General features: G+C 46.2%; 1 protein-coding gene across 5 annotated transcripts in view; it reads right to left on the bottom strand.

The window, feature by feature from the left end:
* SERHL2 (serine hydrolase like 2) overlaps positions 1-25850 on the bottom strand; it is an 801854-nt gene that overhangs the window by 559451 nt on the left and 216553 nt on the right. For all 5 annotated transcript variants that reach the window (XR_016313777.1, XM_089684280.1, XM_089684279.1 and 2 more), the window contains 2 exons: positions 11372-11413; positions 11251-11270 (listed from right to left, as the gene is read on the bottom strand). Coding sequence is in view for 4 of the 5 variants with exons in the window: in XM_089684280.1 (XP_089540406.1) it covers positions 11251-11270; positions 11372-11413 (62 nt within the window). In the remaining variant the exon portion in view is untranslated. The remainder of the gene's footprint in view (positions 1-11250; positions 11271-11371; positions 11414-25850) is intronic.

The following is a 25850-nucleotide window of genomic DNA, read 5'->3' as shown; positions in this document are numbered from 1 at the left end:
GAAAGGTAGGACCTTGACAGTACCTCCTCCTCAAGGACCCCTCCTCCTCCCCCTCCGCGGCTCAACAAAAGGTTTCTGAGGAAATCGGGCGTGAAAAGCGCGGAGGAGGGCAGGAGCATGAACATCCGCGGAAGGAACCCAGGAACGTTCCTCGGGGCCATAACCACGCCAATGGACCAGAAACTGTACCCGACCGCGGACCAACCGAGAATCCAAGATGCGGCTCACCTCATACTCCTCATGGCCGTCAACCCTGATAGGACGAGGCCGAGGCGGAGAGGCAGTAAAGCGATTACAGATCAGAGGTTTCAACAGGGATATGTGGAAGACATTGGAGATGTGCATCCCAGGAGGAAGAGTAAGGGCATAGGCAACCGGGTTCACCCTGCGAAGAATGCGGAAAGGACCAACAAAACGGGGGGCCAGCTTTGGTGCGGGCACCCGAAGATTGAGGTTGCGAGTGGACAACCACACCCGATCTCCGACCTGGTATGAGGGAGCGGGCAACCGTCTACGATCAGCCTGGAGCTTCTGGCACTGTGCTGAGTCCTTCAAGGACCTCTGAATCTGCCCCCATGAGGAGCGCAGAGCAGCCAGGTGGTTATCCACAGCCGGAATGTCCTGTGGAGAGAACAACTCAGGCAATACAGCGGGTTGGAACCCATAGTTGGCCATGAAGGGGGACATCCCAGAGGAGGAGTTGACAGCCGAGTTCCTCGCAAACTCTGCCCATGGCAGGAGATCGACCCAGTTGTCATGATGATCCGATATATAGCAACGAAGGAATTGTTCCAGGGCCTGGTTGGAACGCTCCGCAGCCCCATTGGACTGAGGGTGGTAGGCCGAAGAGAAGTAAAGCTCGATACCCAACTGGGAGCAGAAGGCGCGCCAGAACCTGGACACAAACTGGCTCCCACGGTCCGAGACAATCATCTTGGGCAACCCGTGCAAGCGAAAGATCTCCTTGGCGAAAACCGTAGCCAGTTCTTGTGCAGTCGGCAATTTCTTGAACGGAACGCAATGGCACATCTTAGAAAAACGATCGATCACCATAAGAATGACCTTGAGACACAGGAAGGTCCACAATAAAATCCATGCCCAGGTGTGACCAGGGACGCTCCCCATTGGGAATGGGTTGCAGAAGGCCCAATGGAAGGTGCCGAGGAGATTTATTCTGGGCACAGACCGAACAAGCTGCTACATATGAGGCGATGTCAGCACGGAGAGATGGCCACCAGAATAACCGAGAAACGACCCAGGACAATTGGTTCCTACCAGGATGACCGGCAGTCTTGGAATTATGGTAGGTACGTAGCAAGCGGGTACGCAATCCCTCAGGTACAAAACATCTTCCAGCCGGTCTCTCAGGGGGAGCATTAGTTTGAGCCGCCAAAATCTGCTCCCCAAGGGGAGAAGTCAGGTTGGTACAAATGGCAGCCAGGATCTGGTTTGGAGGAATGACCGAGGTCGGCTCAGTGTCCTCCCTGGACAGCTCAGAGTATTGCCACGACAAGGCATCAGCCCTGACATTCTTGGAACCAGGCAAGTAAGAGACCACATAGTTAAAACGTGACAAAAACAGAGCCCACCTGGCCTGACTGGGTGTCAACCTCTTAGCCTCCGAGAGATATGTGAGGTTCTTGTGGTCAGTGAGAACTAGGACCGGAACCACAGAACCCTCAAGCAGGTGCCTCCATTCCTTGAGAGCCAGAATAATGGCCAACAACTCCCTGTCTCCAATCTGGTAGTTGCACTCTGCAGAGGAAAGCTTCTTGGAGTAGAACCCACAAGGAAGTAGGGGTCCCTCAGGTGACCGACGCTGGGACAAGAGGGCGCCTACTCCTGTCTCAGATGCATCAACCTCGAGAACAAAAGGCAACCCAGGATTGGGATGAGACAGAATCGGGGCTGAAGTGAAGGCGGCTTTCAGAGCCTTGAAAGCTGAGATGGCCTCGGGTGACCACTCGTGAGGGTTACTGCCCTTCTTGGTCAGATCTGAGAGAGGCTTGGACAGTGTGGAAAAGTTCCTGATAAACTTCCGATAATAGTTGGCAAATCCCAAAAAGCGCTGAATAGACCGAAGACCACTGGGACGAGGCCACTGCAGAACCGCTGAAACCTTCTCAGGGTCCATAGAAAAACCCACCAGGGAAATGATGTAGCCCAAAAAGGCAACCTGGGATCAGTGAAATTCACACTTCTCGAGCTTACAGAAAAGCTCGTTTTCACGTAACCGTTGCAGCACCCGCTTAACATCCTGGATATGAGTCTCCATAGACGCAGAATAAACCAGGATGTCGTCCAAGTAAACCACCACGCACTGCTGCAACAAGTCACGTAAGACATCGTTAATAAACTCCTGAAAGACCGCGGGTGCGTTACACAACCCAAAGGGCATAACCAGGTATTCATAGTGGCCAGTTCTGGTGTTGAACGCGGTCTTCCACTCGTCGCCCTCCTTGATCCGTACGAGGTTGTAGGCAGCCCTAAGGTCGAGTTTAGTAAAGACCGTTGCTCCCTTGAGGCGGTCAAACAACTCGGTGATCAGCGGAATAGGATAAGCATTTTTAATCGTGATCCAATTGAGACCCCTAAAGTCAATGCAGGGTCTCAGCTCACCGCCCTTCTTTTTCACAAAAAAAACCCCAGCTCCTGCTGGAGAAGTAGACTTGCGAATGTGCCCCCGGGAAAGCGCATCCGCAACGTATTCCTCCATGGCCTGATTCTCTGCCACCGAAAGAGGATAAACCCTGCCACGCGGAGGAGTAGCACCAATTTGTAAGGTTATGGCACAATCGTATGGACAATGAGGAGGCAGAGCACCGGCGCACACCTTGTCAAACACGTCCAAGTACTCCCCATATTCAGTGGGCAGCACAGAGTCTGAGGAGGTGCACAGCACCTTAACCGGACCACGGATGCAACCAGCCCCACACCGTGATGACCATGAGAGAATCTCGGCCGATCGCCAATCAAAGGTCAGATTGTGCCTCTGAAGCCAGGGATAGCCCAAAACCATGGAGCAGTGCGGGGAAGAAATTACCTGGAAACAGGCCAATTCCCTGTGAACAGCCCCAATAGCTACCTCCACCGGCAGGGTCTCGTGGGTAACCTGCGATGGCTGCAAGGGCCTGCCATCTATCGCCTCGAGAACCAATGGAGTTTCTCGAGCCTGCAGAGGAATGGAGTACTGGGCAGCAAACGAACTGTCCATAAACAAACCGCCAGCCCCACAGTCTACCAACGCCTGGGCCGTCACCGAGCCTCCCGCCCAAGAGAGGACAATGGTGATAAGCTGTTTATCTTTACGGGAAACCGGGGACGAGGAAACTCTACCCAAGATCTGCCCCTGACAGGATCTCAGGTGCGGGCGTTTCCCGGACGGACCGGACAGGACTGCCGAAAATGCCCCCCGAGTCCACAGTACAGGCAGCGACCCTCCCGACGCCGAGAGGCCCGCTCCCCCTCGGAAAGGCGAGCAAACCCCAGCTGCATGGGCTCACTAGCAGACAAACCATCCCCAGGAGGCGTGGGAGGAGAGGGAGGCACGGGTGGGACAGAAAACGTAGGCGCCAAACGGTTAGGAGGCCTCCGCAGATGCTCCTTAAAGGAAGGCCTCTCTCTGAGCCTGGTGTCAATCAAGATTAGGAAGGAGATGAGTGCCTCTAACTCCACAGGCAGTTCTTTGGCTGCGATCTCGTCCTTCAACGCATCAGAGAGACCATGAGAGAAAGCAGCCACCAGAGCCTCATTGTTCCAACCCACCTCTGCCGCCAAAGTACGAAATTCGATGGCGTACTCGGCAACGGTTCGTGAACCCTGATGCATAGACATGAGCAATTTGGCAGCAGAAGCGGAGCGAGTGGGCACGTCGAATACCGTACGGAAGGAGGCAACGAAACGGGTAAACACGTGAATCACCGGGTCATTCCTCTCCCATAAGGGATTGCCCAGGCCAAGGCCCTATCAGAGAGTAGCGAGATTAGGAAGCCCACCTTTGCCCTCTCAGTAGGGAAAGCGTGAGGTATTAATTCAAAGTAAATCCCCACTTGGTTAAGGAAACCAAGACACTGACTCGGTTCCCCCCCAAAGCGCTGAGGAAGAGGGGCAGAACCAGTCATACCTCTGAGTACCGCGGGTTCGGCAATAGATGCGGAGGTAGGTGCAACAACCGGAGCAACAGTGGGAGAGTCCACCGGAGTAACAACTGACCTAATAGCCCCAGGGGTAAGGTGCGCTGTGCGTGCAAGCAGAGCCTGCAACGCCTGAGTGAACTGATCCAACAAGCGATCCTGTTGGTCAAGTCTGGCGAGTAACATAGGGATCGAAGGTGTACCTGCACCGTCAGGATTCATGGCACTTGTGTAATGTCAGGGCAGGAACGCTGGAATGGGCAGGCAGGCCTATGGTACGGTCACGCTGCGACTGATGACAGCCACTACCCACAGACCAGAATCCCTCAGGGCGCGGAGTCTAAGCCCCAGGCTACCCTTCACCAGGGCCCCTGATGGTGGGGATGGACTTGACGCAGCCTGAGACCAGGTCGCGGCCCCCGAGTGACCCCAGCTGCGATAATGACTGCCGCCAATGGCGTACAGCTGGTGGGAGCTAGATGGGAACACGAGTAGAGTAGTCAGACAGGCCGGGTCAATAACAGTGGAGCAGACGGTACTAGACGGTAGGCAAAGAATACTCAGGTCACGGGCCGGGTTCAGCAACGGGAGGTGAGGTAAAAGGTTAATGCAGAGAGTAGTCTTGTCCAAGCCGAGTCGGTTACCAGGAGAGCAATGGGAACAACACAAGAGCTTGCAACAGGGCAACATACAGGACACAAGTGCAGAGCACACCCGCAGACAGCAGGTTCAAATGTGCTCAACCACACCCTTCTGAGGAGGAGCCGCAGAAGCCCGAAGGCACAAAGGCTCCCACCACGCTTTGCAGAGATCCAAGATGGATGCCAGCCCATGGAGATGCACAAGGTCCGAAGAAAGGTAGGACCTTGACACCTAAGCAGGCTGGGACGTTTTATAACTGCCTAGTGGAACAAATCCCCATAGAGTCTAAACCTTGGACAAATGTATCATCCATCTAGGAGGTAACCAGGTGATTTTACCTGCCTACTGTCACATACCCCCCCTCTTGTTTCAACCTTGGGGTTGTAACACCAGTAGCCAAGCAGGCATGAACCCAGGATAAAGCATCCACATTTCCCATCTGAACTCCAGGGTGATGCTTTACCATGAAGTTAAATCCTTGTAGGGCCAGAAACCACCTATTTACCCTTCTATTGGTCTCTTTATTTTGAGCCATCCATTTCAAGGGAGCGTGATCCATGACCAGGTCAAAATGTCTGCCTAGCAGATAGTACCGCGGGGAATCTAGAGCCCACTTTACTGCTAAACACTCCTTAATTGTGGCGTAATTTTCCTTGTGAGATTTTTAGCTTTCTGCTGAGGTAGATTACTGGGTGCTCCTCCGCCTTACAAACCTGGGACAACACTGCTCCTAAGCCAACATCGGATGCATCCGTCTGGACCACAAAGTCTTTTGAGAAGTCTGGTGAGTATAGCACTGGCTGGCTACATAAGGCCCTTTTTAAAGACTGGAAGGCTGCTTCAGCCTCTGGGGACCACTTAACCATGACTGACTCCTTCCCTTTTGTCAGGTTGGTTAGGGGCACTGCCAGAGAAGCAAAATGGGGGATAAATCGCCGATCGTAGCCAGCAATTCCTAGAAAAGCCCGTACCTGCTTCTTGTTATTTGGGCATGGTCAACTCTGTATCGCTTCAACTCTGTTGATCTGAGGTTTTATTACCCCTCTCCCAATAGTGTACCCAAGGTACCTGGCCTCTTCCTGTCCAATAGTACACTTCTTTGGGTTGGCCGTAAATCCAGCTTTCCGTATTGCGTCTAGTACAGCCTGAACGTTTGGTAAATGTGAGGCCCAATCTGCGCTATGGACAATCACATTGTCCAGGTAAACTGCAGCATACTTCTGATGGGGGCGAAGAATTTGATCCATTTTGCGCTGAAAGGTGGCCAGTGCATTCTGTAACCCGAACGACATTCTTCTATACTGGAATGACCCTTCTGGGGTTACAAATGCAGTCTTCTCCTTTGCTGACTTAGCTAAGGGAATCTGCCAATATCCTTTGTTCAAATCGAGCGTCGTCATGTACCGGGCTGTTCCCAGTCGGTCGATTAATTCATCTATCCTCAGCATAGGGTAGGTGTCAAACTTTGTAACTCTATTTAACTGTTGGAAGTCGTTACAAAATCGCCAGCTCCCATCCGGTTTGGGCACCAACACTATGGGGCTGGACCAGTCACTCTGGGACTCCTCTATCACCCCAAAATCCAGCATTCTATGCACTTCCCCACATATTGCCTCCTGATGGGCCTCTGGGATTCTATAGGGTTTTAGTTTTACCCTTTCACCCGGTGGGGTGATAATGTCATGCTCCACCCCCGAGGTTTGTCCCGGCAGCTCAGAAAAAACGTCAGTGTTGCGGAGCACAAACTCTTTAACTTCCTGTTGTTGAGTGGTAGATAGCGTGACTGCTATTTCAACCTCCGGAACCAAGCAGTCAGATGGCGCTGGTGACAAAGCCTCGGCAACTAGGCCTTCAACAGATTAATGTGGTATATCTGTTCAGGTTTTCGCCTTCCTGGTTGTCTGACCCTGTAATTTACCTCGCTCACTCTCTCGATTACCTCGTATGGGCCATGCCATTTGGCCAGGAATTTGCTTTCAACCGTAAGGATTAGCACTAGCACTCTATCTCCTTCGGCAAACGACCTGGTCTGGGCCTCCCAATTGTACACCCTCTGCTGCGCTAACTGCGCTTAGGCCAAATGTTCCTTTACGATCGGCATTACCTGGGTATTCTATCTTGCATTTGGGCGACATGCTCAATCACACATTGGTGGAGAGAACTCATTTTCCCAAGTTTCTTTGACAATATTGAACAGCCCTCTTGGGTGTCTCCCATAGAGCAATTCAAAAGGTGAAAACCCGGTAGAGGACTGGGGTACCTCCCAGATGGCAAACATCAAATAGGGTATTAAATAATCCCAACCCTTTCCATCCTTATCTACCACCTTCCTTAACATTTGTTTCAGGGTTTTGTTGAACCTTTCAACCAACCCGTCTGGGGATGATACACAGAGGTGCGCAATTGTTTTACCTTGAACAGTTTGCACAGCTCTTTCATCACCTGGGACATAAAGGGGGTTCCCTGGTCCGTAAGCAGTTCCTTTTGAAATACCCCTGTTAATTGGAGTTTATTTACAATATTTACAGGAAAACGTCAAACCAAAAAGAAACTTCATATCCTGGCCAACTTGGCTACTTACTGTACAAATAGCTTCCCTAGATATCCACTAGGTACAGCCTGATGCTATACCTAGTCCCTGTTAGTTGGAGGCTAGCCACACAGGCTTTTGTCTCACTGCACTCAGTCTGTTGCTCCCCAGTCAGTTCAGGCATAGATCTGGTTCCAGGATGGAGCAACTCCCTAAGCAGGCTGGGAAGTTTTATAACAGCCTTAATGAGCCCACTACCTTCAGCTGGGCTCATTACCTCAGTGCTGAACGACTCAGCACTTCCCCCTAGTGGAACAAATCCCCATAGAGTCTAAACCTTGGACAAATGTATCGTCCATCCAGGATGCAACCAGGTGATTTCACCTGCCTACTGTCACGCAGTCTACAGAGATCAAGTGCATATAAGGGCAACCAGGGGCGGACTGACCATTAGGGAACTCGGGCACTGCCTCAGGGCCCAGGGTCAGTAGGGGGCCCCATGAGATGCCCCTGGAACATTTCATAGGCTTTTTTGAGTGTGGTTTGAGTATGGGCAAGGACACAGGGTCCCCATGATCCCCTATTGCCCAGGGGCCCCATGAGGTGTTAGTTTGGCCCCAAGGGCAACACAAAAATGGACACAGCTAGAACATGCAAAAATGTCCACCTAAACCCCCAAGAAAGTGTCAGCTGGGCCGAGGGAAAATGGCTGCTGCAACCAGGATCAAAAGGCACCCAACATCACCAAGCAGCTGCAGGCACACTAAAAGTTAGGCACCGTGCCACCCTCAAACAGCCACAGAAACCAGGCATGCTGTAGAGAAAACCGCACACTCCCTACCCTGCAACCAGTTAACTCTGCAAGTACTGATTTTAAGGGCACAATGCTCTCCCCCACAGCAGCCAGTTAACCCTGCATGGTCCAGGTGGTGAGGGGAGAGATCCCCAGCCACAGCATAGTGAGCTACCCAGAAAAGGTAACAGTTTTGAGGGGGGGGGGAATAGAGGGGAGAAGGGGGGGAGCAACCATGTAGCAATGGAAGCTTGAATGGGAAGGGGAGAACCCTGCAAGGACAGTCTCATGGTGTGTGGGAGACACTGCACTGACCGATCCTTCTCTCCCCTGAACTGTGGTGCTGTTGGCCAGGGTAGTGTTGTTACACGAACATTAGAAGCCCGATCATATGCGCTTCAGTGACATTTAACTCACTGGCCTGTCCTGGTCTCAAAAGGGGCTGTAGCGTTGACCCAGTGCGTAGCTAAAAGGTCTGCATGCACTTGTTGGCTAGACTGGGGTGACCACAGAATCTAGATAACCTAGCCCATCACTCAGTCCACACTGCCCATAGGTGGTATGAGTTTCTTTTCTGCCTAGTGTCTTAACCATGTAAATTGAGCTATAAACCATGGTCAAGAATAAAAAGAGGCTACAGTATGTCTGTCAATGAACAAAAGAGAAAAATGCATTTACAAGTGTTTTTAATTTACCAATCTGAATGCAGCTACATTGTTTTCCAAGGAGACTTTCAAACAGGTGCATAAACAGTAGTCTTCATTATCATAATTTTTCCACCACCATAGTTTGATTATGTTCAGTTTCATCATGTGCGGTGTGAACTTGGATGACTTATTTATATATATATATATATATATATATATATATATATACACAGATTTCCTGTGATCAATTAAACCAATACAATTACACCAATGTATCACATATTTTTAATATACACCCGCATCAGAGGGTGTGTGGTTTTTTTTTTTTGGTTTTTTTTTTTTTGTCTCTTCTTCCCTCTTCTCAGACTTATTATTCATTAGTTTCATGTTCTCTCATTCTTCCCCCCCCCCCCTATTTTTGCCACACTCCATACAATACTCACCACATGTTTGTATCCCCCTTCCCTCCTCCCCCCCTCAGTTCTGACATGTTGATCATTACATTTTCAATATTCATTACAAACATATCTGCCCTCTTGGTTCCCTTTCCCCCCCTCTTTTCCTTGCCCCCGAAGTCTGCCACTTTCATAGGTTCATTTCCATTATAGAACATTCATCACATCTGCCTCCTCTTTCCCCTCCTCCCCCCCACCCTCTCCCCAGCTCTGTCACTAGTATCAGCTGCATTTCCAGTACACATCACACAACAGGTTTCTGTCTCCCCTCCCCCCCCCCCTTCCTTTCTGTCACACTCATTATCTGCCTCCTATCACTCTTCAGTTCAGTCCCTGTGTTCCCGAGGCCATCCGTGCCATTATCACCACAACACCACATTTACCCCCTCCAGCCATCCTCCACATGGCTATGCTGACTCAGTTCCCTTCTTCCCCCCCTGGGAGGAGCCTTGCAGTCACTGCACCTGTTCATGTTCCATTCCAGGGATACCAGACATGAGTCATCCGGAGTTTACTTCCTGTCTTGTGGTTTGCATTCCAGCAGCCATTTCCCCACAGGCATAAAAGCACACTCCCACACCATCCCACTCAGGCATCAACAGCGAGGTTCTTTCTTTCCATACATCATACATCAGCATCAGAGGTATCTATACCATATTCATATATCTCATCCATTCACTTAACCATTGCCTCCTAAAGGTCATTCATTTACCCATACACACACTCTTTATTTCATGTTTTCTAATGTTCCCACTTTTTTTTTTTTTTCTTTTCTCCAACAACAGTCCAATATCACTACACAGCACATAGTTAGCTCAGCGCTTCACGTTTGAATAGATATATATGGTCTACAGCCACACTCATTACTTTGAACTGATAATCATCCACTATCCACTAGTCTTATTACTTTTATTTTTATGATGTTTACTAATATTATTATTATTATTTTTATCATCATTGCCAGTGTTACTACTATGATTATTTTTATATATTTTTTTATATATTTTATTTTAAAAAATTGTTTTTTATTTATCTACATTTGCAGGTGTTATATTCATGTATTTTTAATAATAATTTTTTATTTGCTTTCTTTCTTAGTGCATGTATATATCTTTGTATATGTGTATATGCATGTGTATATATGTATGTATATGTGTTTATAAAAACTACAAAAGATTGCACTTTAAATAACCCCCTCCAACCCCTCATCTTATAACAAGTAGAGGAGGTGGAGCTTTGCTCCCAAGGCATCTAGCCCTGGTTATTTACTACTTGACCTCCATACAAGTTGGTCATCAGCTCTGAGGAAAGGGATTCGTCCCCGAAACGCATCAGCCATTTGACCGCACTGACAGTGAGGACACCTTGCCCACCGTTGTGGCCATTGTCATTTTTCTATGCTTTTTAGATACATGCTTCGTCTGTGAGTATGTTTTTATTATTTTATTCCTACAATAAGCCTTGGATAATGCACTAGGTGTGTGCGCCACCTGTTTTCTCTCTATCCAGTGGCTGATTTCCCCGTCTGAGGAGGGCTGCATCCCTGGAACATTTCCTTTGGTTGTCACTGTCCTGGTACCCTTGGCTTCCCTTTTGGCTGTGCATATCCTGAGGCGCTGGAGAGTACATACGATATCAGGTGCATAAACATGTGCTACTTTCAGATACGTAACGCAAAATCCAAAAATCTGCATCTGAGTACATACATATACACGTTTGCCAGAGGCAAGTACTGGGAAAAAAGAACCAGGACAATTTTGTGCTAGTATTTACTGATCACTTTGCAGGAACTTTTGTTCTAGAAAAAAAACATGCGTAATATTATTACATGTGCATGTAGTCTAAGACCTTTCAGTTGTTCAGTTGCATTCTATTCAGTTCACGTATCCACCTAGTCCGATTAGATCTTCTCCAATGACCCTGGATGAATGTGCTCATTGCACATTATCTACTCAAATGTACTGTATGCAAATGTGTATTTTTTAATATCAAAATAGGGATAGGGCTCTGTTGATTAACATATATAAAAACAAATCGGTAATTATCTTACCAGTCCACCAACAACACCACCTATAGGTAAAAGGAGAAAAAAAAACACAAGTTGTACCATACATTCTAAAAGTTACTGAAATTCAAGTAAATGAGTCAAATAAATAAAGACTATTCCTTACCCATACTGTGTCCCACAATTGAGAACTGTCTCCATCCTAAAGCTGAAGAAACATTAAATTAGACACACTTTTTTTTTTGTCTTCATATTTTATGATAACATCACACTTAGTAATACACAGGAACCACAGGAACTCTTTACTTCTGGTTCCGGCGCGGCATGTGACAGGGATGGCATCCCGCGGCTCTGGAACACTAAGCCTAAAAATACAGCCTTCTGCACCGGAGGACATAATTGAAGGACACGGGAGTGCCCCCCCTGATCTTACCTTAGCCGATCCCAATGGATCGGTACATATGGCCGGCGGCATCCGGCTCTGATCCTGCTCCACGAGCCATAAGGGACAGATCTCCCCCTGCTGCAGCCAAGATGGCCGCCGATCACGCTGCTGGCATCAAAGAATCAAAGAACAGCAGCATCTAAACCCACAAGACGGCCAGCATGGATACAGAGCCAGAGCCAGAGCCAGACCCAGGAACAGGTAGGAGAGAAGCACAGCCACCCCACACTCTCTCACCAGGGCATGCTGATACTAGTAGTCCCACGGACCAGTATGAAAAGTTTGCACAGGCTGTTGCTTCTCTGTTGCTACCCACCATTACTCAGGCAGTAGACAGAGCAGTAACACAGGGCATAGAACAGCTCAGAAGTGACCTGGGAGAAAACGCCAAACGCATAACCGAAGTTGAACATCGCCTCTCTGACCTAGAGGATGAGTTTCAAGCTATGCAGGTGGGCGCTACACAATCCAAACGTGAGCAACAGAATATATCGGACAAGCTAAATGATCTAGAAAACCGTTCGTGCAGGAATAACCTGCGCATCGTAGGCCTCCCTGAATCCTACAACTCCGGTTTATTATCCGATATCTGTTCTACACGCATTCCTGCGGCATTGGGCATTACGACACCTTGCCAGGTTGAGAGGGCTCATCGCCTAGGCGCACCCTCAGATGACAGACGCACACCGCGCTCAACAATCGTCAAATATCTCAATTACGCGGACCGGGTAGCTATACTCAATTTGTTCCACAACTCACAATCCCTGCAGCTAGATGGTCATAAGCTGTTACTATTTGCTGACTACTCGTAAGAAGTCTCCCGCAAAAGAAAAGCATTCCAACAAATTTGCACTACTCTATTTCAAAAAGGGGTCAAATTCACTCTAGCATACCCAGCTACACTTCGCTTCACTATGCCCGCAGGGTAACCCAAATCATTCACACACCCAGAGGAAGCCCTCCAGTACTTTCAAAATAATCTTTCCGAGGTCATGGGCCCTCCACAATCACAGCATTCACCACAAGACCCTGGTCCACAAGATCAACGTAGGCCATGAAAAGAACCACCAAAGTGCCAACGCACTAACCACACCTCGAAAAAACAAAGATCATCCTGACGATTGTCACCCATCTCATCCAAATACCCTCTTACTGGTATTTAAAAACTTGTGTTACATTATTTTACTGTATCATATTGCTCTAAACTAGCTGAGATGTTCAGATATCAGGGTATCGTTTTTTCTATTTCAATTTGAATGTTTGTGTAATGCTCCACTATATTCTCTGGATACTGCGCTACTGTTGATAATAGGGCAAGCTGGCCCATCCTTCACTGGTGGTATATGCCACTATCGGGCGCCCTCTTCTCTCCACACCTGCCTTTGCAACCCTACGGTGCAGGGTTCACACCCTATCATTTCCGGTAACGCAGGCCAAAAAATAGACAACATGCGCAATAATGTGAAGATCATGATGCCTATGCAGTTTATTGTTATTTTTATTTTGGCAATAGACCCCTGTTGGGTCATTGATATCTGTATCTCTCCCCCCCTTCCCTTTCTCTTTCCATTCTCATAACTATCCTCCTCTTACCCGGAGACCCCACAACGCCATACCCTCTAGCAAGGCAGCGAGAGAACATGGATCGCGATGATAAATCCGCGGTACCGCCAAGTCATAGAGAAGATTTTAATCCTAGTCTAAACACCCTCCTATTCACACTCCAATGATTTGTGTGGTTTCATGGAATGTTAAGGGTCTAAGATCGCCCCACAAACACATGGCTGTCCTTCGTCATCTCAAATGCATGAAAACTGACATCGCGTTTCTTCAAGAAACTCACTTAAAACAAACGGATTTTACTCGCATGAAAAAATTATGTGTGGGACAAGTGCTGGGATTACCCACGCCCAGTGGTAAAGCAGGAGTAGTTATCCTTCTACATAAACGTCTTATCCTTGACATTATAACGATAGCTACGGATGAGGAGGGACGATACATCACTGTACCACTGGTTTTGACGATACATCACTGTACCACTGGTTTTGGCTAACATATACGCCCCAAACTCCTCACCCAAACCATTCTTCCAAGATCTTTAATCGAACCTATCGAACTTCATACACCTTCCATTAGTGTTAGGAGGGGATTTCAACCAATACATGAATGTACAGGAAGATAAATCAAAACCTACTACCACAAATCGCCCATCCCTCCCCACTCTCCCCACTATGCACACGCTATTGAACAGCTTTACAGAAGCACTACAACTCACGGACATTTGGCGTCTGTCACATCCAGAAGGAAGAGAATATACGTTCTTTTCCCTTGTTCACCATACTCTGTCCAGGATCGACAATTTTTTCGTCAACAATCTTATATTACAAAACATCAAATGCTCTGAGATACACGACATAGCAATTTCCGACCACTCCCCGATTTCTATCTTCGTACAACGCACACAGCATAACCAACACTCACGTACATGGCGTTTCCCATCCTTCCTGGCCAAAAATCAGGAATTTACTCTGGGTATTAAATACTGCCTGGTCTGAATTCTGTGACACAAATGCAGAACCAAACTACAGTCAGGTCCATAAATATTGGGACATCGACACAATTCTAACATTTTTGGCTCTATACACCACCACAATGGATTTGAAATGAAACAAACAAGATGTGCTTTAACTGCAGACTGTCAGCTTTAATTTGAGGGTATTTACATCCAAATCAGGTGAACGGTGTAGGAATTACAACAGTTTGCATATGTGCCTCCCACTTGTTAAGGGACCAAAAGTAATGGGACAGAATAATAATCGTAAATCAAACTTTCACTTTGTAATTGACTGCAAAGGATTTGCAACCAAGTATTAAAGCCTGAAGTCTGGAATGCATAGACATCACCAAACGCTGGGTTTCATCCCTGGTGATGCTCTGCCAGGCCTCTACTGCAACTGTCTTCAGTTCCTGCTTGTTCTTGGAGCATTTTCCCTTCAGTTTTGTCTTCAGCAAGTGAAATGCATGCTCAATCGGATTCAGGTCAGGTGATTGACTTGGCCATTGCATAACATTCCACTTCTTTCCCTTAAAAAACTCTTTGGTTGCTTTTGTAGTATGCTTTGAGTCAATGTCCATCTGCACTGTGAAGCGGCGTCCAATGAGTTCTGAAGCATTTGGCTGAATATGAGCAGATAATATTGCCCGAAACACTTCAGAATTCATCCTGCTGCTTTTGTCAGCAGTCACATCATCAATAAATACAAGAGAACCAGTTCCAATGGCAGCCATACATGCCCACGCCATGACACTACCACCACCATGCTTCACTGATGAGGGGGTATGCTTAGGATCATGAGCAGTTCCTTTCCTTCTCCATACTCTTCTCTTCCCATCACTCTGGTACAAGTTGATCTTGGTCTCATCTGTCCATAGGATGTTGTTCCAGAACTGTGAAGGCTTTTTTAGATGTCGTTTGGCAAACTCTAATCTGGCCTTCCTGTTTTTGAGGCTCACCGATGGTTTACATCTTGTGGTGAACCCTCTGTATTCACTCTGGTGAAGTCTTCTCTTGATTGTTGACCTACCTCCTGGAGCGTGTTCTTGATCTGGCCAACTGTTGTGAAGGGTGTTTTCTTTACCAGGGAAAGAATTCTTCGGTCATCCACCACAGTTGTTTTCCATGGTCTTCCGGGTCTTTTGGTGTTGCTGAGCTCACCGGTACGTTCCTTCTTTTTAAGAATGTTGCAAACAGTTGTTTTGGCCACGCCTAATGTTCTTGCTATCTCTCTGATGGGTTTGTTTTGTTTTTTCAGCCTAATGATGGCTTGCTTCACTGATAGTGACAGCTCTTTGGATCTCATCTTGAGAGTTGACAGCAACAGATTCCAAATGCAAATTGCACACTTGAAATGAACTCTGGACCTTTTATCTGCTCATTGTAATTGGGATAATGAGGGAATAACACACACCTGGCCATGGAACAGCTGAGAAGCCAATTGTCCCATTACTTTTGGTCCCTTAACAAGTGGGAGGCACATATGCAAACTGTTGTAATTCCTACTACGTTCACCTGATTTGGATGTAAATACCCTCAAATTAAAGCTGACAGTCTGCAGTTAAAGCACATCTTGTTCGTTTCATTTCAAATCCATTGTGGTGGTGTATAGAGCCAAACATGTTAGAATTGTGTTGATGTCCCAATATTTATGGACCTGACTGTAACTCCAATCTCTTTTGGGAGACAGGCAAGGCGGTTCTTTGAGGTAGAATTATAGTATTAACATCTACCTACAAGAAATACCTTCTCCGAAATTACACAGAGGAAAGCCTCTGTCTAAGACAGGCACAAAAAGACTTGGCAAATCTCAACACCCATAAAAATAGGAAAGCATGGGCAGAAGCCAAAAAGTACTTTGATACATGGGCTGCAGCTCAAGAAGCTGCACACCAAACCCATAGTGACCTGCAATTTCAAAAATTTGCCAACAAGCCGTGCAAGCTATCAGCACGATTTTGTAGAAAACCGTACACACCTACCCTCTTTACATCTCTAAGGGATACACAGGGAACATTAAAAAAGACCCTTTAGACATTTTCTCCATTTTAGAAAATTATTAAACTTTATACGGCTCGGACCCTATAGACACTGCCAAGGCCACCTCCTTCCTAGATACTATCTCGTTGCCATGGTTAGACCCAACTGCACTACAAACTCTGAACGCTCCCATCACTCAGGCAGATATATCCTCAGCCATTAAATCACTTACTATCGGTAAAGCCCCGGGCCAGATGGCTACACAGCCAAATTTTACAAACTCATGGCCAAAACTTTCTACTACCCTGCAATCGGTGTTCCAATCCATTAAGGGAGGAGGGGACTACAAGCCCATATTAAATTGGTCGCCAAAAAAGATAAAGACCCGACTGAACAAATCAGCCAATATCTCTACTGAATCTTTTCGCAAAACTCCTGTCAAAAATTATCGCCTCCCGTCTAGCAATTATATTACCTACTCTTATCCACCCATCTTAAGCAGGGTTTGTACGGGGTCATTCGGCGGCTTCAAATATTCGCAAGGTGATTTCTGTCCTGAGTCAGGCATCTAGCGACACCACTCAAGACCTAACAATTGTCTCATTAGATGCCGAAAAAGCATTTGACAATGTCAACTTCGATTTGGCTATTCTTAGCACTACGGAAGTTTGGTTTTGAGGGCCCCTTTATGCACCTGATCCAAGCCATGTACTCATCTCCAACAGCTCAGGTCATAGCAGCAGGCCATATCTCTAACCCCATCCAACTTCACAAGGGCACTAGACAGGGCTGCCATCTATCCCCTTTACTTTTCAAATTGGCCTTGAAACCACTAGCACGCTTCCTATTATTTCATTCTGACCTTCATGGAATTACAATAGGACAACAGGAGCTGAGGCTTGCTTTGTTCGCAGATGACATATTAATTTTTACCTTGCATCCATTTCTTGACCTACCATACATTCAACATATTTTCTCATCCTTCCACCTTTGTTCAGGGCTTCGTATACATTTTCTCTAAAAGTGAAGTGCTTCCAATATTTCATTCCCGCCTCCCAGTGTGGACGCAAAATTCGACCTTTAAAATTGCTACCAAGCATATCGCTTATCTAGGCATAAAGATAGGAAAACTAACTTCATCTGTATATGAGCTAAATTATGCGCCCACAATTACTAAAATCATAGGAGAACTAGAAATGTGGAAGGATCTACCGCTCTCACTCCTGGGCAGATCACACCTCTTTAAGATGGTAAGTTTCCCGGAACTCCTCTACCTGCTCCAGACCATACCTATTCTTTTTAAACACAGAGACATAACAAGGCTAAATCGGGCAATTTCAACCTTTTTATGAAAGGCAAACATCCACGCATAGCACTGGCCAAATTATTCCTTCCACGAAGCGAGATAGGATCTGGTCTTCCAAACGTGTGAGCATACAATCTCTCATGTCTGCTCCGTATATGTCTAGACTGGCTCACCCAATCCTCCAAATATTCCAATCATCATATTGAATCTGCACTAGCACATCCTTAGGACCTATCGGCCTTACTACATTCCAATGTTAACTCTCTACCACCCCTCTTGAAACATAATTTGCTCATCCGTGATACTTTATTACATGGAGGGAAGTCAGACGTAAACTAGGGGTCTCTCCGTGGCTCTCTCGCTTTCTTCCTATCCATCATAACCCCTCCTTTTCTCCCCCGCAAACTTATGATGCTTATGATACCTGGATGGTTCAAGATTTACCTTTTGATACAGCACTTGTATGATACCTCTATGGGTTCACCAAAGCCTTTCAACAGCGTCCTACAAATCTACGGTCTACCAACGCACCACTTTTTCTATATGCTTCAAGTGAGAAACTTTGTCAACTCTATGGCATCTATTAAATCTACTAGATTTCAGACAACATTAATTGATGTCTTGGCGAACTCTCGAAAGTATAAAATATCGAACATATACAGACCCCTGAATCTACTGTACACTGAACCTCTTTAGACATTCAATGCTGTGAAATCCTGGGTCAAAGATTTTGACAATGCATTTACAGCTGACCAACTACTATCAGGCTTCAACTCCACATGTGCCTTCAATCACAAGTTCTGGCGTGAACAACAACTCAAGATTCTCCAACGTGCCTATATGCCCTGTCTCTACTCAAGAAGTAACCAGACTCTGTCTACTTGCCCTCTCTGTGGAAGTCAAAAACCATCACTACAACACAGATTCTGGCTCTGCTCTGTTATTTCCATATTCTGGAAACAAGTGGTCAACTTCATAACTGTCAATACCACCTTCCAAGTACCTATTGACCCACTACCAATCCTCTTCGGCTACCTGGAACAGCCAGTCATTGGCCTCTTCTCCTCTCAAACAACATCCTTCAGAAACAACAAACCCTGGATATCCACAGTTCTCCTAATAGCAAGACGGGCCATTCTTCGGAAATGGATCTCCAACTGTCCTCCAACATTGACTGACATTAAACAAGAGCTCAACTCTCTTCTACGCCTCGACAGCCTTAATCTAAATCGCCTCCTCAAAGGAGTCCTACTATTTCCACAAATGGGAATCCAATATCACAGGATCCCGATCCACACAGGAGCAGGATTTTTATCTCCAGAACTCAAACTTATTAAGTTGTCCATTGAAAACTCCCTCGAACCCTGTGGCATTGGCGCCATTGTCTACTGGTTTAGTTGACTTTGATATCAATTGCTAAGCTATTATAATGCAATGTTCTAGCTCTACTGACATCCTCCTCTTCTTCCACTTCTCTCCTATCTTCCTCCGTTTCAGCTGTACTTTGACCCTACGTTCAACCTCTCAACTCGGGATCATATACCCACCAGACACTATCAGTATAACATAAACCTACATTAAGTAACTAAAGCATGACATCTCCTCTTTACTGCCTAAGGCGGAACCCAAAACCACTGGATTCCTTCTCTTCTTTCTCCTCCTTTTTCATCTCTCTCTATTCTAACTAGGTCCCCGGGTAATATCTCCCTACTCCTCTATACTTCTTTCCTTCAGCTTTCATATCGTTCTCACCACTACTCACTATCAACATTCTCAACAAACTCAGTCACTCTGACTATTCCATCTGCTACTAAGTCCCACCATCTACACTCTTTGTCCTCTTGCTCTCCCCCTCCCTTACCCTCCTACCTAATCTCAGCTCCCATGTTATAGACATTTCACCTCTTACTACCCTCTTTTATGTTATCGGAGGATAGCAAATGACATCTGTGACATCTATGTCATCTATCTGCAACCACTGACAAACCACATCATCATTGTACTCCCCAAACGCACACTCTCTACTGGCTATCATGTCCCCTTTCTCTACCCATAAGCTACTTGCCCACCACTTTTCAATACTACTTTCTTCATCACTCACCTATACAAACTTCTTAGCTTGGTGTTATATGAATGCCTTCTAGCACTTGTTCTCATTATACTAAGTATATTTTTTGCCACACCATTACCTCTGTGATTAGATATGATATGATGTGGCAAATGTGTCATAACTGTCTCACCGCATTGATTTTGTAATACCTTGTTAAAACCCAATAAATATTCTCTTAAAAAAAAAGGAACTCTTGTCACCCTTGGTAAACTCCTCCTGTACTCATACAGAGATCACCTTGCAACCCAGAACTCTGAGCCAGTCACATCAGTCTCTGTACCAGAGAAGGTGGAAGATTCTGGGGATGACCTAGGCAATGGTCCCCTGAGGGATCTGATTTTCGATCCTGAGCTGCATCTTCATCAGAAGACCTTAACTATGGGGGTGGGGGTGGAGCCTAAACATGGCGGCGTCGGAGAGCACGATGTGAGTGCTCTCCGATAATCTCAAACCTGACCATCCCGAGACCCTCACTGAGTGAAGCCCTACCTGATTGTGGAGGGCCCTGGGGAGGGAGAGGCGGGCGTGGAGAGGGGAGAGCGGAGCTGGCACGGACCTCCGGGAGGTGAACTTGCTGTGGAGATCCCAGTGCAGCTGTCGGGTTGCCGGGGAAACGAAGCAGGGCGGTGTGAGCACGCTGCTCGCCGCAAAGGACGACTGGGAAGTAGAGATGCCGGCCGGTTCCCTCGTAGAGAGGCAGTGACAAGTCTGCTCCCCTGGCGCCACATGAATGGAAACCCGTGCGGCTAGAGGAGGAGAGATGCTGCAGGAGTAAGGGGCCAGCTACAGAGGACCCTTGAGGGAAAGTGGATGCTGGCTGGCGCCCTGATGTGACAGGGTGCTGCCGGCGTATAGCTGCCTGTACCCCCTGGCCGGCTGTTTGATCCTGGGTCAGGGAGACCCATAAATATCAGAAGATCCATTCTCCTTCCCTGAGTCGACTTCTAAGGAGTGAGAAAGGAAAGAGAAAGGAGGAGGAAAGAAAGAAATATAGTATCGGAAACCCTGAGGAATCCCCCCCCCCCCCCCCCAGGACTGAGCAGCAGTGAAGACCCCCCACAGAAGTATGGAGTCACCGTCCTGAGAAGGGAAGGGTGAGTGAAAAATGCTGGGAGCTTATTGTGTGGTGAACCCCTGAGTGAAATAGGCTACTAAGGGGTGAAGGAGGGGAGGATTCCCAGGGGTTAGAAGATAAGAAGAGAGGAGGCCCAGGTGTCCTAGGAGAGTAAAGGATATAGGAAAAATTGCAAGTCTACCAAGATATTTAGAGGACATGAAGAATAAAGGTCCCAAGGGAGCAGGGCCCAAAGGGTCCCAAACAGGAACAATAAAGAAATATACATCATATGGAAATACTACGCCAGAAAGGGCCCAAGGTGCAAAGGGGGAAATGGACACTAGTTCAGGAAGTAGTCCTAGATTATCATTGGGCTTGAATAGCAGCAGTAGCCAACAAATAGTGGATGGCCTGGGAAGGAAAGGATCTGATGGTGAACTACAGGTACCAAATAAGGAGATGACTGAAATGTTTCAAAATTTGGAAAAAACGATAAAACATGAAATGACAGCTATTCGAAACGATTTAGGACATCTGCTATCAAGAATGGAAGAAACGGAGGAGAAAGTTAAAACCCAGGCCCAGAACATAGATAATCTAAGGAAAAAAATAAGCCAATTAGAAAATAACCTGAAAAAAACTATCTATAGGATGGAAGTTTAAGAAAATAAAGAAAGAAGGTGTAATCTTAGAATACGAGGAATCCCAGAGACTGCTAAAGGGGAAATATTATACGAACTAGTTAAAAAAATCCTAAACTCCATAAGAGATAGACCTAAAACAGATGGGATCAAGTTAGATGGAGTGTTTAGAATAGGAAAGTTCAAACAGGCTACTGAGAAGGAAAGACCGAGGGACATAATTGTCCAGTTCCAAAATTTTGGGGTCAAAGATGAGATTTGGAAGAAGACCAAGGGAAGATCATTAATTAAGTTTGGAGACTTGACTATCCAAATCTATGCGGACTTAACAGTAGAGACCCTAAGGAGAAGGAGATCCCTGAAACCTCTGTTGGAGCAAATGAGAAAACAGAATGTGCAGTATAGATGGGGTACCTCAGCATTTCTAATTGGCTGGAAAAATGGGGTCACAGCGTATTTGCGATTTCCGGAGGATTTAAGAGATTTTTGTGATAGACTGGACTTGCATAGAATGGAGATAGCTGGGTGGGAAGAAGAAAAAGAAGACAAAGGAAATACAACTAATGCAAGAAAAGAGGACTGGCAGCACGTCGGGGGGAGGGGGGAGGGAGGCCCTGGGGTTGGGGAGGGAAGAGAGGGAGAATTAAGTAGAGAATATATATATATTTTTTTTTCTCCTCTCTTACTTCACTCTCTCGCCACTGGTCTTCCTCCTCCGGAGGTCGAGACCCGCTTGGAGGCTACGGTTAAGGGTGGGAGGTAAAGAGTAAAGACTCTCGCTGAGTCTAGACTATAGAGAGAGGGAATCGGGGGGGTCGGAGAAGAGGTGAGCCGTACATAGGTGGAGCTTACGCCCCAAATTTTAATCAATGGTGGAAATGGATCCACAAATGATTTGTAGGCAGTTTATACGCCTAAAAATGGGTAGGGGAAAAAAAAGAGAGGGTGTGAGGGGTGGTAGGTGGGGGGAAGGGGGGGAGGGGGGTGGGGCTAATATTCTGCAAGATATCCGGGCCTAATAGGTGGAGACGAAATAGAAGAGAGATAGACAGAATTAAGAAGGATGGAAGAATTACAGTTTATAATATATAATGTAAATGGGTTGAATTGTCCGGGGAAAAGATTTAAGTTGTTTAAAGAGCTACATCATAGGGCAACGTCAGTGGTATTTTTACAGGAGACTCATTTTGAGATAGATTCAAATGTGAAATTAAAATCCAAATATTACCCGATATGGTATTACGCTGACTCCCCAATTAAAAGAGCAAAGGGGGTGGCAATAGGATTGGCAAAGAATATGAGATTTGAGTTGGAAGATAGAAAGACTGACCCGGAAGGGAGATTCCTGTTCTTGAAAGGTAAACTACAGGGAATCGAATGTACACTAGCCAATATATATTGTCCCAACAAGAAACCTGATATCTTTTTGAAGGGGTTGTTAAAAAAATTGATAGATTTTAAAAAAGGGCGTTTGATAATAGCAGGAGATTTAAATTTTTGTATGGACCCACAAAAGCATGCAACCTCCCTTGTGCAGAGAGAGGGGGGTAGGGCTCTGAGAGCCTTGAAGAAGGTGATCCACGAGTACCAACTGGTGGACACCTGGAGAATGATGCATATGAAAGACAGAGACTATACCTTCTTCTCTAATGCACATGGGATATACTCGAGACTGGATTACATTCTAATAGATCATCAACTCATTGAAATGCTGGTTAAAATAGAAATAGAGACAAGAACTTTTTCGGACCATGCCCCAGTTATAATGAAAATAGGTTGGGGAAAAAGGTGGACGGGAGGTTTAGGATGGAGGTTAAATGAAGCTCTTCTCTTGGATGAGGATATTGTACAGAAGATCAGGGAAGAGATTAAGGTATATTTCAAGGAGAATGAGACAGAGGAAGTAACGACAGCTACAGTATGGGAAAGTCACAAGGTATATATAAGAGGAATCTTGATTGCGATGGGAGCAAGGAAGAAAAAAGAAAGAAGAGAGAGGGTTAGTGGACTTTTAAAGGAAATCCTGGATCTGGAGCAGATACATAAGAAGAAAATAACAATAGAAACAAGACAGAAGTTAATGGATAAAAAAGATGAATTAGAGAGATTGATGGAGGAGGAGAGGAGAAGAGTATATAACAAAGTATTAAGTGAAAGATATAGATGGGGTGACAGACCAGGAAAATACTTAATGAGAGCCCTGAATAAAAAGAACAGGAATTATATAGAAAAGAAAAAAAGCCCTAAGGGGGAGTTGGTCCACTCAACTAAAGAAATCATTAAAGTATTCACGGAGTATTATAGAAAGTTGTATAACATCAGACACCAAGGCTCACCAAAAGAAAGCAGAAAAGGTATGATCGAAAAAAGGAGGATATATTTAAAAAATGCGGGAGTGCCAAAGCTCAGTGAAATACAATTGAAATCCTTGGATGCAGAAATTTCCCAGGAAGAAATAGAAACAGCATTAAGAAGTACAGGGGGAGGGAAAAGCCCAGGCCTGGATGGTTATACAGTTAAGTACTATAAAAAATTTTGTGATGTACTGTTGCCAAAGTTAAAGAAATATATGAATGACTTGGGAGGTGGGATGGAGGGGAGGAGGGAATCCCTTCAGGCCCATGTCGTCCTCATTCACAAGGAGGGAAAAGATCCCTCTCAGTGCTCTAGCTATAGACCAATTTCATTATTAAACACTGATACCAAGTTGTACGCAAAGGTCCTAGCAAATAGGCTGAAAGATCTAATGCCTGAATGGATCCATGGAGACCAGGTGGGTTTTGTCCCGGGGAGAGAGGGTAGAGACAACGGCTTGAGAACTTTGATGCTTATCCAGAAAAGTAGAAAAGGGAAAGCCCCGGTGGTGCTCTTGTCAATCGATGCCGAAAAGGCGTTTGATAGAGTGGACTGGGGCTTTATGATGGACAACTTGGAAGTGTTGGGGATTGGAGAGAGAATGCGTGAGTGGATAGGAAAATTATATAGGGAGCCCACCGCAATCATCACGGTAAACGGAGAGAGGTCGGAATCCATTGGGATGTCCAATGGAACAAGACAAGGATGTCCATTGTCCCCCTTGCTGTATGTTTTGACATTGGAACCCCTGCTATCAATAATAAGGAATAGTGGAGCGGTAAAGGGAATCCAGATAGAAAACGTGGAACATAAAGTAGCGGCCTTTGCGGACGACCTACTGTTTTATGTAGGCAACCCCCGAATAACACTACCAAGTATAATGAAGATCATGAAGGAATATGGTGAACTATCAAACCTAAAAATTAAACCAGCAAAAACAGAGATTCTGAATAGAGATGAGCGAATCGAACTTGGCGAAGTGGAATTCGTTTCGAATATTAGGAAAATTTCGATTCGCGACGAATCCGAAAATTAGCAGACTTCGGATGCGCGAATCGAAATTTTTCCTAAAATGGCGGCGACATGTGCGGCGACGGAGCGGGGATCTCTGGGAAGGCGCGCAGACAAGGCGCGCTGACCCATAATGCATTCATTCATGACATGTGATCGCATTAGCCAATCAGCAGCCAGCCAGCCAGCACTGTGTAATGGTAGAGCTATAAATTGCAGCCATCTTACAATTCTCCATTTGCCTCCGGTCATTCAACAGAGACAGACCTATCTGTATTAAGGACAGAGTTAGGGCCACAGATACTTTAGGGACACAGAATCGTTACTTAGGGACACAGAATTGTTACTCAGGGACAGACACAGAATTGTTACTCAGGGACAGACACAGAATTTTTACTGAGGGACACAGAATTGTTACTGAGGTACATAGAATTGTTACTGAGGGACACAGAATTGTTACTGAGGGACACAGAATTGTTACTGAGGGACAGACACAGAATTGTTACTGAGGGACAGACACAGAATTGTTACTGAGGGACACAGAATTGTTACTGAGGGACACAGAATTGTTACTGAGGGACACAGAATTGTTACTGAGGGACAGACACAGAATTGTTACTCAGGGACAGACACAGAATTGTTACTGAGGGACACAGAATTGTTACTGAGGGACACAGAATTGTTACTGAGGGACACAGAATTGTTACTGAGGGACACAGAATTGTTACTGAGGGACACAGAATTGTTACTGAGGGACACAGAATCGTTACTCAGGGACACAGAATCGTTACTGAGGGACACAGAATTGTTACTCAGGGACAGACACAGAATTGTTACTCAGGGACAGACACAGAATTGTTACTGAGGGACACAGAATTGTTACTGAGGGACAAAGAACTGTTACTCAGGGACACAGAACTGTTACTCAGGGACACAGAACTGTTACTCAGGGACACAGAACTGTTACTCAGGGACACAGAACTGTTACTCAGGGACACAGAATTGTTACTCAGGGACAGACACAGAATTGTTACTGAGGGACACAGAATTGTTACTGAGGGACACAGAATTGTTACTGAGGGACACAGAATTGTTACTGAGGGACACAGAATTGTTACTCAGGGACACAGAACTGTTACTCAGGGACACAGAACTGTTACTCAGGGACACAGAATTGTTACTCAGG

The sequence above is a fragment of the Staurois parvus genome, unplaced genomic scaffold (assembly GCF_062004578.1).
Source record: "Staurois parvus isolate SC_StPar_1 unplaced genomic scaffold, SC_StPar_1.0 ptg000341l, whole genome shotgun sequence".
NCBI lineage: Eukaryota > Metazoa > Chordata > Amphibia > Anura > Ranidae > Staurois > Staurois parvus.
Note: the sequence above shows the minus strand (reverse complement) of the source record. Positions and strands in the feature narration are given on the sequence as shown.